We start from the raw sequence: 14017 nt of genomic DNA, 5'->3' as shown, positions 1-14017 counted from the left end.
AAAGAGGAATCCTGGGCAAAGGGTACAGCCCTGGGGGAGGCTGTTCAGGGGACACGAGCTGTGCTTAGGGCCCTGACAACTCCAGATGCCATCTTCCATCCTTGCTCCAAAATCCTGGGAATGTCACACTGTCCTGCCTTTCACTGAACTGAAGATGCAATTCAGCAGGTATCAGAAAGAGGCACCTGACTGCCCAGAGGTTCTGGAGTCTCCCTCACTGGAGATATTCAAGAACCCTCTGGACACAATCCTGTGCCAAGCGCTCTGGGATGGCCCTGCTTGAACTGGTAGGATGGACCAGATGACCCACTGTGTTCCCTTCCAACCTGACCCATCCTGTGATTCTGTGAGGAGTTATTTCGAGAGACTCTATTTCTGCACCTAGAACTATCTACTGAGAGTTACACATTTGTTTTTAAAAGCCAAGGTTTTAACCAATTTCTAAAACACTGAAGAATAGTTTCCTGAAATTAATTAGATAGAATGTCACTTCCCTTACAACCACTTACAGCACTAATGAATATAGAATCTACAAGAGTCCAGTTTCAAAAAAGTAGTCGAAAAGCCATGGATTAGGCAAGTTCTATCCTTGGAACTCTTTCCAAGGGATTTGCAGCTACACCGAAAGTGCTTCCACCCCGCGCTGCTCCGCGCACAGGCACGGCGCTGCCCTCCCTCCCGAGCAGCACGGAGCGGCGGCAGGGACCCCGGCCGGCCCAGCTCCGGCAGCCCCGCTGACCGTGCCCCCCGCGCCCCGCCGCTCCCGAGCCGCCGCAGCCGCCCCGCCACGTCCGCCCGCCCCGGGCAGCGACACCGCCCCGACACGCGTGCTGCTGTCCCCCCGGTGTCATCACATCTCAGTCTCCTGATATCATCCCATGCTGTCCCCCGGTGTCATCCCCTGCTGTTCTTCCGGTGTCATCGCGTGCTGTCCCCTTAATGTCACCCTGCGCTGTCCCATCCAGAGTCTTCTTCTAACACTGACTGTGAGCCCTTCAGAAGAGCCTCGACAGTTTGGAGAGATGGTCAGAGAAGAATTCTCTGAAATTCTACACAGGAAAATACAGAGTCCTGCACCTAGGGAGGAACAACCCTGGGTACCAGCACAGGCTGGGGCCCAACCTGCTGGAAAGCAGCTCTTTGGAGCAGGACCTGGGGGTCCTAGTGGACAACAAACTGTGCATGAGCCAGCAGTGCCCTTGTGGCCAGGAAGGCCAGCGGAATCCTGGGATGCCTCTGGAAGAGCACTACCAGAAGGTCAAGGGAGGTGATCCTGCCCTGCTGCTCAGCTCTAGTGAGGTCTCACCTGGAGTCTGTGCTCAGTGCTTGTCTCTGGAGCACAACAGAGGTGTGGAGCTCCTGGAGTGGGTCCAGCAGAGAGCTACAAAGGTGATCAAGGAACTGGAGCATCTCTATTATGAGGAAAGGCTGAGAGAATTGATCCTGTTCAGCCTTGAAGAGGGATAACTGAGAAGGGACCTCATCCCTGTCTGTCAGTGTCTGCTGGGAGTGGTTGGAGCATGCACCAGGCTCTGTTCAGTGGTGCCAGACAGCAGGACATGAGTCAGCAGGCAGAAACTGGTGCACAGAGAATTCCACCTGAACATGAGAAAAATTTTCTTTACTGTGTGTGTGATCATGCAGTGGAAGAACACAATCACACACACAGTAAAAAAGATTGTCTCCCTCACTGAAGATGCTCAAGACCTGTCTGGATGCAGTCCTCTGCTGTGTCCTCTGGGGTGATGCTTGAACAGGGATTTTGGACCAGATGACCCACTGTGGTGCCTTTCAACCTGACCCGGTATGTGATTCTATGAATTGTGTTATGTTAAATACATCTGGGCAGATGTGGAGAAAGTGACAGATATGCTGAGAGGGATAACCTCTCTATGCTGATGACCCATTTATTCCCTTGTTTTGGTTTTGTTTTGCCAGTGAAGAGATGTAGCACAACCTCCTACAAGGATGGGAGAAGTGGGAAGATGTATTTCCTTCCTCCATTACCTGCCATCAGCTAAGCCCTAGGCAGCCATGCACTCACACCCCCACTAGTGGGAATAGGGACAGGAAGGGAAGGGTAAAAGCTGGAAAACCCTTGGGCCGAGATAAAGAGTTTGACAGGAAAAGCAAAAGCAACACATGCAAGCAAAGCAAAAGGAATTAATTCACCATGTCCTATGGTCAGGCAGGAGTTCAGTCATTTCCAGGGGAGCAGGGCCTGTCTCGTGTAATGGTGACTTGGGAAGACAAATGCCATTGCTCCAAATGCCCTGTCTTTCCTCAGTACTTCACACTGAACATGATGTCACATGGTCTGGAATATCCCTTTGGTCAGCTGGGGTCACCTGTCCTACCTGTGTCTCCTCCCAGCCTCCCATGCACCCAGAAAAGGCTTTGGCTCCATGTAAGCTCTGCTCAGCAACAAAAACATCTCTATTATCATCACTGTGTTCAGCACAAATCCAAAACACAGCCCCAGCTACTGTGGGGAAAATTAACTCTGCCCCGGCCAAAACCAGCACATCTTTGTAATACTTAAGAATCAAGGGTTAAGGTGGCATTTCCTGGAATGGTAATTGGTACACAGTTTAACTAGACACAGTTGCCAGTGAGAGGTATTTCATATTGCTTTTGATGACCCTGCCTGCTCCTAAGGCAGAAGGCTGACCACAGGTAAGCCGGGGGTGCAGCCCTAGATTTGCAGGAAAACTGGCCAATGTTGGTGCAAAGGATCAGAGATTAATAAATGCCCTTTAGTAACCAGGGCAGTGCTTACACACTTTAGGACTCTCACAAACCTCAACCTTTTTTGATCAAACATTACATTTGCTAAAAAAAACCCTGAATTTCAATGATAAATATAATTTAAATCAACATGAAGAGCCATAAAGAAACATAAAAGTTGTTACCTGGTTCAATTGCTCAGTGCACCAAAATCGATTAAATGTCTGTAATGGAGCTTTCCCCATGGAGGACAGCAGGATCCTGCCCTACAGAGTGTCTTGGATGCCTGGATGCTCCTTTTTCTTTCCATACATTATATAGTAGAAATGTTGCATATCATGAAGAAATACAGAATCTGGGAATTTTATTCACGAATTTTTATTAAACTGAAATGAGAACACCATTGCAAAGAGATTTTACAATGACAAAAGATCAAAAAATTCATCAGAAAGCTACAGACCTCATAACAATATTGATCTTACAAGTGAAAACACTAACAGATTTTAGTAAAGCCAGCATTTTCAATATTAAGAAATTAAAAAAAATGTATTTAAGAGCGTTTTCCTTTAGATACACTTAGAAACAATGAAAAATTCCTGAGCAACTACTTTTATACCAGTATTCTCCAAAGAATGTACATACAACATATGAAATCTAATTCTTACAACTTCTTGTATTTTAGAAATTTCCAAAAAAAAATTGGATCTGGTTCATAGAATAATTGTGCTTAAAGTCATCCTGTTGCTACAGCAACGACACTGCAATAACCTCTCATGTTCCACATTGCATACAAATTCAGAAACTGTAGTGGAAAAAATGCTAGCTTGTATCGCAAATCTACCAACCAAATAGTTTATGCAAATGGAAATAAGTTTGCTCTAAATATTGGGCCATCTCTTTCTCTGCTGAAAATATACTGTTTATTCTGGATATTATTCAGAAGGTGCAATTTTTATTTCTTTGAGAGTCTGCTGGCACAATTAAAGGCAAGGAAGTTCCAGAGACTTTTACTCTCACTTAGTAGCACATCAGAATTTTGAGCAAATACAATCAATGATTAACATGTTTTTTTCTGGGCTGTACTTTTCCATAACAGTGCCCTCAGTACTGTTATATCTTACACAACGACTAAAACATACACAAAAACAACAAAAAGATTTCAGAAGCCAAGATAGTGCTGAGTATCTCTGAGCAATGTAACACATGTATAAGAACTGATGGTTGTATTTTATCAGATGAAACGTTTTTTGTAGTCAGAATAGAAAAAAATACTTTCCAAAATGAAAAATAAACAACACTAAAGCAGCCCAGGAGCTCTTTCTAAGTATAGCTGAGCAGTAGTTTCCTCTCCCTTTTGGAAAGAAAGACAAAGGGATGAGAATTAAGAGTAGTCTACAGCATTCTGAATATTAAAAATATGATATGACATCATTGTAGTTCTGTCTGTAGAAAAATCTACCTTCTTCTAGACATGTATAGTTTTGCATCCTACTGAAGGGATATTTTCTACAAGTCACTTGTACAATGATTTCCAGCATCCTCTAAAAATTCTACTCAGTGCTACAAGTCTCTAAAACTAACCATTGCAGGAACTGTAATGAAATCTTTCAATGTTTATTGATGTCAAAATGAGGTGAAGGTACTCAGCAGCTCACAAAAATAGATCCAAAAGCAGCATTGTTTAAAAAAATAGTTAAATAATGTCAAGATCCAAGACAAGCAGCATCACTGAGTAGAAAAGGACAATAAACCTTCCAAAAAGAGGAATTTATAAAACAAGACCATTTTATATCTAACTGCTCTATGCACCAATATCTTGCGTATAAGATTAGCTTTTAGCATATCAGCACTCTAAGAGGCCACACAACTAATGCAGGTATTTTTCTTAACTACTTCCAACAGATATATAGTAGCACCTCTTAAAATGCAACTTATTGAAAAGATGTATTTTAAACCTAACTTGGTAATCTTCAGAATTTATTACCAAGAGAGAGACTTTCCAACTAAGAAAAGTATTAACAGATACCTTGTCACAGGTATAAACTGAAACAATGCCCAGAAATGCCATGAGGCTGCTTAGTAATATCCCCAAAGTATTTTTTCTCTTGGAGCTTCTAGGTCATTGCATTATATATACTAAATAAAAACAAAACAATGCTTAAGAATGGTAGACATATGTGTGGGACAATGTAAATGGATAAATAAATCTCACCTGTATATCTGTGTGAATAATAGAAGGTTGTTTATAAAATCAGTGTGGTGTACTCTATTTCTCTTTACTTTTTCCCCTTAAGAATGTAGAAAATGGAGTGTCAGATCAGATGCTGAGCCTGACTCTTCAAGTTTTGTTTTTGCTTTGGGACCAATGTCAAAGAGGGGGAAGAAAAATCTTGTAACTGGTAGAAAATGAATTACCACTTCTCATGTATAGGACTTTTTCTGCTCATATAAAACAGCTGATCCATAATAGCTGATTTCAGCATTTTGCCAACAATAAGGCTTTACTAGTTTTGTGGTCTATATCAGGTAGTTGTGCACATTTCCGCTTTTGATATTAAAGTATTTTCTTCTCTTCCTTTTTTTCCCCTCACTAACTCATTTATCACTCCTCTCAGTTCTGCTAGAGCTCATTTTTTACTATCTATTCTCATATTTCATTATTTCCCTTACATTTTCTCGTCTTCCCCCACTCTTTTCAGCTGTAGTCAAAATGCATTTTTTCCCTCATCATCTACCATGTACCATGCCATAGTGACTACACTCCTTTTCCATTCTGTCACATGCAGCACCCCTGTCCCTCTTCCTGTCACTTAGTGGTGGACTTGGCAGGACCGGGTTAACATTTGGACTATGACCTTATAGGTCTTTTCCAACCTAAGCTGTTCTATGCTTCTATGATATTTAAGCTCTTTATATCCCCATGTATTATGTATTTAGGCATCCATTTATCTTTATTTTTTTGCTTGACATACACACCAGAAAAATGAAGAGAATCCCTGATTTGTTTCAAAGTGATTTTCAAGGCTGAGCCACAAGGTTATTCAAATGATTATAATTCAGTCCATCTTTCCACACCCACAGGAACTGGAGCCTGATTTTAGTGTGACAGTTTGAGATAGTTGAGAGCAGAGCTTTCCATTTTTACTCATTTAGAGACAAGAATTGACAGGTTTGCTTCCTAGGAACTCAGTTGAAAACAGGTAATTCTAAATAGAAGTATTGATAAATACCAAGTTCCATAGCTGAGATCCAGAATGAAAGCACCTCTGGAAAATCGGCTCAATCAGTCCTAGTGACCTGGAAATATAAATAGTGGCAAAAAACTTTTCAGGCCAGGAATGGGACTGATGCTTGACTGCCAATCTGGGCACCAAGGATATTCTTACAAAGTGGAATTTTCTTTAGGTTTTTTTTTTTTTCCCCATATTAAAAACATTTAATTTTGCTACATATCTCAAATATTCCATCCTCATACTACCACTGCCATGCAAGTGATGATTCCATGACAAGCTGTTTGTTAACAAAAATAATTCCAATTTACAAATAAAATTTTAAAATTCTTGATAGAATGAGTCACAAATTTACACACAAAGCAAAATGCTTTTTCCTGCTTGCTGTTTAAAGGGAGAAAAAAAAAAAATTGGAGGTAGCAGTTATTTGAGAATGTGATGCCTTATCTCATGACACTTTTTTCACTTCATTTGTCTTTATGGCTTTGTAGAAGATGTCTGATGTCTATCAACTGGTTTACAGGACTTCAGTTTCCTTGCACAACACCTTCAGATCAGATTATAGTTGCCATGAAATTACAAAATACACTTACAGGCTTCATGATGTAAACCCTACATACACAATACTTCAGAGAGCACAAAATAATCTGCTTATTCATTTTGAACACCTGCTGCTAATACACTTTGGACACTTGAATGACATTTAAAGCAGCTGTCTATTTTTCAGCCATTTAAAACATAGACACGCAGACAGATATATTACAGAATTCACTGGTTTGACATAAATCATCATTACATATTTGTTTTACAGTTTGTTCCATAAACACATACATCCTCTTACTAATGTTACATCAGGTTAATTCACTGCATTTTAATTAAATAATCTTCATAGTTACATAGTATCATCAAGACCAAACCTAAAGTCCTCATCATGTGTGATACTGAGCTTTGTGAGCATGTGCCAATTCATTAGTTTGTATTTCTTCTAAAGTCTGAAATATTACACAGAAATACTAAAATTGTACATCAATTAGGTCTCTGCTAAAAAAAGAAATCTAGTAAACAAGTGTATGGTAATGAATCATATTTGCCAATACTGAAGAAAAAATGTTAATAAAATTAGTCTGAGTCAGAAGGAAAGGTAATTAAATAAAATATGTATGTTCAATTTTAGGAATGTTGTAAAACTAATCATGAAGAAGAGTCTTTATGCTACCTTTTAGGGCTTTTATGCTATTACAAAGTAGTTCACACTATAAATGGCACGTGGATAACTTTGACATTGAAAACATCTTTCACATTCTTGAAATAATTATTCCAAGTGAGAAATTTGACTAATGGTGCAAGAGTTAGAGGGCTGATCCCTCTTCCTGGGGTAAATTCTGTTTATCCCTCTGGATATCAAAGGCGGTATGAAAAGCCTGTTTTTCCCCACTGGTGTGTCATAATTTTACACTGATTGACTATGTAGAACTGCTTCAAAAACTCATGTACTTCCTAATGAAAAGCTTAAAGACCTGCAAGCAAAAATATTGTTGCAAACAGAAAAAAAAAAAAAACCACTAGGTTTTTTTTTTTGTTTTTTTTTTGTTTTTTTTTTTTTTTTTTTTGTTGTTTTTTTTTTTTTTTTTTGTTTTTGTTTTTTTAATGTACTTTCAGATGTTTAAGGTCACTTTCAGAAGCTCTGCCACTGAGAGGAACAAGGTGTTTGGAAAATATAAGCAAATCCAAGGGAAAATTAATCTATCTGCACATTTGTTCAGCTTCAAGAATTAAATACACTTGTGACAATGTCTTCAAATTACATTCAGCTAGCAAATCCCCCAAAACTTCAAAGCAGCAAGCAAATGCTTGCTATTCCACTGTAGTTGACTTTCCCTTTTCACAGGGAGCCATGATGATTTGGCATATTGAGACATTCATCAGCAAAGGCGGGAAATGCTCAACACCACACAAAGTAATAGTTGTGTTACAACTATTTTACAGTTTCATTTTACAGTGTCATTTATGACAAAGCACAGAGACTCCGTGACTCTCCTTCTGTGTGGATTCTGATTGGAGGCACACATGCCTACAGTTTGGCAGGATGAATCACATACTTTAAATCTGCTAACTGTTGTGTCTGCTTCAGGTGAAAAGTAACTTCAGGTAAAAAGATATGGGTGGGAACAGCCTGTTGCTGTCATACGTTTGGGTAGTTACTGTGTTCTAACCTAAGAAATCTACTCTATAGGGAACATCTTTAGGCTCTAGGCTTGATGAGATACTACAGCTTCTGTCCATTACTAGACACATCCCAGAAGGCCTGTAGCAGCATATCTTTATGCACACTGTCAGACACAGTGTGTTGTCAGCTTGTACACTTCCACACACACAAGTTTCCACATAACTCAGGAGTTTTTCTGCAGTACTTCTAGCATTTCTAGAAATCTGTAAGGTATACTACCAACAGAGTATCTATGGTAAAATTGTTCAATTAACTATAACTGAAGAGAGTTTTATGTTTGATACCTGGAGTAGCCCCTTCATGTCTTCACGTGTTAAATAAGTGGTTGAATTAGGAATCTAGGATACCTTCCCACACCTTCAGTGGAGCATCCAGACTGCTCTGATCAGCCCGTGAAATTGGGCAGTTGCCTATATAGCGGACAGGCTCTAAATCTGATGCCACCCTAATGTTACAGTCCACTACCACTTACATTTATAGACACACAGATTGTTAAGCTCTAATGTCCTGCCTGTGCAAAGGCTAGGTGGTTCTACCAACCTGTGCTTGAGCAGTTCCATGGCTTTGAAGAGAAAGGGTGAGAATCTGATTCGCTGAATTAGATATGGCCTTCTGGGACCTTCAAAATCTGAAATTCTCTTTTGTCTGGCTCTGCAGTAGATACCTGATACCGCAGGAAGGCTCGCTCAGTGCACAAAATCATAAAAATATGGAGAAAAGTAAAGCTGTTCAGGAAGGAAACTAACAAAAGAGAGCCCATCTATCAAATACACTCCCCTCCAAAGGTACAGGATGATTTCCTCACCTTAAGTTTCCAGTTTTCCCTGAAGCTAGAGATGCTAGCTAAATACTTGGCCCACTTCAATCAGCCATCACACGGTCATACTTTTCTGGACTCAATTAAACTTCCGTTTCAAAAAGGAAGGCCAGAGCAACTTAGCAGCCACTACAGTATAATTTTAATTCTGTCTTCAGTTACATGGGATATAATGGATCCTTACTGTTCCCACTGCTATTCTGGGGACACATGACCAGCCCAAGTACATGGACTAGTCTCCTCATTCCCACTGCTTTTTCAGTGGAGGTCTGAATCAGACCTTGGAGGCTGATTCCAAAACGAATGTTCATAAATTCATGATAAAAACTCTGACTTCACACTTTACTTCCAGGCTCAGAGAAAAGTGCAGGATACAGGAAAGCCCCATGTCATTTACAACTGGCATCAGAGTACAAATTCAAAGGGAAAGAACCTCAGGTCTCAAAACCTAAACTCTAATTTAATTATATAATTACAGGTAATAAAAAACCTGTGAAACAAATAATTTACAATTCAAATAGTAATATATCTGTGATATATTAGAAATATAGTTTAAAAATGTTTTCATATTCTTAATTAGTATAAAGTTTAATTTTATGCTTTGTATAGAAATTACAGCTTTATTTGTTATTGCCTTAGCAGAAGGAAACAGAAAAGTTTCTAGGCAGCTAAATAGCATTGGGAAATCAAAAAATATTTTACTTTGCTCTTTTTTTGGTAATAGAAAAATAGCCTTTAAAAATAGATTGTTAAACATATGGGCTTATATTAAAGTAAAATTGTATATTATATACAGTAAGGCAGTATATGATGTATTATCCTGCTTTCTCTTTTATTTTGGTTTGTCTGGACCAGGATATGAATGGGATGCAGTTTTCTGTCACATTGAAACAAAACAAAAATATATTTAGAAGTATTTGTTATTTTACTGCAATTTGTAGAATATATTCGCTTTTATATATGATATGTCATGTACAAGAGCTCCTTTTTCTCAAAGATTGAGAAAAAAGATAAAGAAAACTTAATGTAGTGTCAGAATGCATTCAGAAGAAAACACACTGTAGGTAAGAATACAGTTGTACAATGTTTTATCTAATGTAGGAACTGCTCAGATTGCTATGGTTTGCTGACTGACCCAAAATAATTTTCATCTTTATTGAATCTGTGGTATTTCCTCAGGCTTCATTAACCAACAGAAGTTCTACAGAACAGAATAATTATTTTACAGTGCATTTTTCATCATGGACAAGATCCATTTCCTCATTTCACTGTGTCAGAAATGTGTGCTAAGGATCCAGGATTTACATCCACAACTATTACCTCAACTCACAGATTATTTTATTACCTGTACAATGCACATAGGAGGCTAGGCTTTCAGAGGCTAGGCTTTTCTAAAGAACTGTTTGCTATGTGATTTTGTTTTACTGTGTGTAACTAACTAAGTATGTGCTGTACTAAAAGGTTATTTAAAGGAGGGCATAAAGGAAGATGGATCCATGTAGTCTGATCCACTGGCGTCTCTTCTGGAGTCACTTGGAGTTGTCGTGCTGTAGCTCGTATTCTTCTCAGCTTGACTTTGCTGAGGGTTCCGAGATGTTTCTGCTACAGGTTCTTGAGATTCAGGTGTGTTCTGGCTGCGCTGATCTGGCAATAGTACTAAAATGTGATGGTCTACAACTGTTGAGACCTTGGTATATTCTTTGCTGGTTCCTGGAACAGTGCATTTTTTAGTCTTTCCACTGTTTTCTTTATGTTTCAGTAATACAGTTGGTTTCTCATCTTGTCTGACTTTATGAACTTCTACATAGTCCATTAGTTTAGGATTCAGGAAAGGTGACTTGTTACTATGTTCATTTTGTCTGACCTGCACTGTGGTCTGGTCAGTTTTGGCATACTCCATCTCTCTTACCTTTTCCACGACATCGTACACAGTTTCAGCAATAGGATACAGCGATTGACGATTTTCTTCATTTCCCACCAAAACTGGTGAATTGTTCACATTTGTGGTGTTCAGTGTTATCTTGAAAGCCTCCACAGTGCTGTGGTAGGCAAACATAGCAGCCTGATTACTGGGTAACTGAGCTGCCAGCCACGTGCACGTCTTTATACTCTCACAAGGGAGTGTTTTCTGTTCTGAGGCTGTACACCGAGTGTCCCAGCTCGCTTTCCCCCCTTTCTTTTCTTTAGCTCTTACATCCACAGATGGAAGGCTGCGGGATTCCCTGCACTTCACAGGGAGGAAAGAAGGGCTATCACAGCTCCCTCGGCCTGAGTCACTGTCTGTTTCCTTGAGCATAATTTTTGTATTTTTACTGGGAGTGTCATGCCTCGGCATGAGTTGCTGATCCTCACTGTCCTCTACCTCCAGATATTCTATCAGTAGTTCCTCGCAATCTGATGTTGGAGGGAAACCATGGCAACCAAGAGCACTCAGTAATTCTTCAGATTTTCCTGCCTGAAGGTATAATGAAGAGGATATAATTTTTCATTGACAACCTTAGGGATTATATGACTACAACAATTGTGAACAATCTACATATTTGACGTACAAAACACTTTGATAGTTACATTGCTAGACGTAAACCTGATTTCTACTTCTGTGGAAAATATTGAAAGAAGGGGAAAAAAATTCCTGAGTTTCCTCAGTGGGGAGACAAACCAAAAATTCATGTTTGTAATGCGGGAGGAGCAGGGAGCTTTTAGCAGGTATGGGTGTCCTGAGTTTAACAAGAAGGAAATGGAAGAGAATTGCAGTGCAAACATGTCCTGACTCTGCAGCATGGCAAAAGACTGTGGAGAGCATCTTCCATAAGAGCTACTACGAAGTTCACAGAGGCATTTCCTTGTGTCCCAGGAAACAGGACAGTCACAAACCCTCTTTTTAAACACCCTCGTGTTACAAGTGAAAGGCAAAACTCTGTCTCACACATATCCTCCACATGTTTAACCAGAAAGTGTTGCTTATTTCCAACAATGATTAACTGAAGCAGTTTTCCACCTTTATTGTGGTAATTGTGTTTGCTAGTATATAAGTTGGAAAAGCGATGGTGAATTCTTTTGTTGTTTTGTTGTTAGCTGTGGTACTCACCTCCAGCAGATGTGTATCTATGCCTTTTATCTTTGGTCCTGGAACTGGTGGCAGGATAAAGGCCATCATTCTAAAAAAAACCCCGGAGCAAACAGACCAGGTGTAAATACAGACACTATCTCTATTCTCCCTTTTCCTCAGAATGCGACTGAGATTTTAAACACTCCTCCCATATCTTATACATCTCAATTGGACCTCTGTCTCCTGTATGCCTCACAAGCTGGGTAATTGACAAATCCAGTTACAGCTCATAAAGTACCCTTAGATATATTATAACAAACACCAGTAGTACAAAAGTTATTCAACTGGAAAAGTAAAATTACTAATTCCTTTTAATTGTCACCTGTCTCTTAACCTCCAGTACTCTAATGCGATTGTAAATTCACCATTGGCCAAGAAACAGTAAAGTGAGGCACAGTTCAGGAGGGTTAGTGGGGCTGTCTGTGCATGTTTGACTGTCACCTGACTACTGCTAAACAGGATTTATGGTGAAGCACATGGCTTCTCCAACCACAGTTTCTATCCCTTTCTTCTACTCAGCCAGTATTTTTTGTCAGACTTGTACAAAAGCAACAATCTTTGCAACACCTTTCTCTTTCTAATTTGATTGAAATTAGCCAGATTCTAAGAAATAATTTGGGAAATTGATAGAGAGGCTGGCAGAAACACAGTCTCATAATATAACTTTGTTTACTTTAGGAAATTATGACAAAGACATGTCTCCTACAGGAATAGGGATACTCCAAGTAATGTTTGATGAATATTACATGGCAGGACACCAAGATTAGTCAGATCTAACAGAGACAGATCTTTACCAACTAAGAATTTAGCCTGGTGTCCATAAGGAGCAGAATCAGTGCTTTATCAGTTGCAAATTAAGTCAAATACCTATAACTAATAGTTTATAAGCTAAGGCAAATGCTATAGGAAATTGAATCAAATATTGGAAGTCTATTTTTGAAAAGTTTTCTCTGATCTTGGACTCCATGCAATTGTGAAATTGGTGGCTTACCTGTACCCTTTCATAATCATTATCCAGCTCATGATTAAACATATAAGAGATGACAGGACACCAACGATGATCCACACAACCATATCTTTTACTCTAAAGTCTAAAAAAAACCAGAATTATTCAAGGACAGGCATCTAGCATATGCATAGTCAGCATGCCAAAAAATCTCTCAAATGACTTTTATTTTAAAAATTGGCCTAAACTGCCAAATTTATTATCAGAGGCCTTCAGCAGCACAGACAGATCTTAACAATCCCTGTAATATCAAATAATGAATATAATTTTTACTAATGGTACTGCACAGGAAATAAACTGTCTTGGAGAAATCATAAAAAATGCATGAAGAGGAAAATTTTGTCACAGCCAATTATACAGATTGGGTTCAAATCTAGTTGCACCGAAACAGTAGTAATTTCATTATTAAATACATATCATACAATTAATTAAATGCTGGGTAAAGTGACCTAGGATTACATATTTTTAAGGATTTTTATTGTAATGTAACACTTTTTATACTGAAGTGCTTATTTCATATTAATTCTGGATAAAGAGTAATGAAGAGCTGTTGCTGTCTGAAGGCAGTTGCTCTTTGTTGTCTGTGTCACAGTTTTAATGCAGTTGCCAGTGTTCTTTTAATTAAAAACTACCATAAAGAGAACAAATGAGGCAATAGATAGAAAGGACATGGTTTAAATAAGCAAAGAAATTATTCACCCTCTTAACTCTATCATAAAATAATGAAGGGGAAAGGTATCTGGGTATGGTACAGTAATGATAAGGATTTTGTTACCTTAGTAATGATGTTCTCATCTGTCCTAGGGAAACTAAAGGATCTGCATGGGTGCCACAAACAGCTAACAAAAAATATAATATGAACTTGCATGTAATAACAATTATGGAAGGGATGCCTGGTCAC

The 14017-nt window shown here is 39.0% G+C and overlaps 1 protein-coding gene across 1 annotated transcript in view; it reads right to left on the bottom strand.

Moving 5' to 3' along the window:
• Positions 1–9538: 9538 nt before the first annotated feature.
• The window catches only part of PRLR (prolactin receptor), a 98182-nt gene continuing 93703 nt past the window's right edge, over positions 9539–14017 (bottom strand). Inside the window, exons 11-13 of the mRNA XM_054003082.1 lie at positions 13102–13201; positions 12090–12159; positions 9539–11456 (exon numbers count right to left, since the gene is read on the bottom strand). Coding sequence (XP_053859057.1) covers positions 10464–11456; positions 12090–12159; positions 13102–13201 — 1163 coding nt within the window. The 3' untranslated portion in view covers positions 9539–10463. The remainder of the gene's footprint in view (positions 11457–12089; positions 12160–13101; positions 13202–14017) is intronic.

This window comes from Vidua macroura, chromosome Z, assembly GCF_024509145.1.
Source record: "Vidua macroura isolate BioBank_ID:100142 chromosome Z, ASM2450914v1, whole genome shotgun sequence".
In the NCBI taxonomy this organism is placed as follows: Eukaryota; Metazoa; Chordata; class Aves; order Passeriformes; family Viduidae; genus Vidua; species Vidua macroura.
This window is presented reverse-complemented; position numbering and strand designations above follow the sequence as displayed.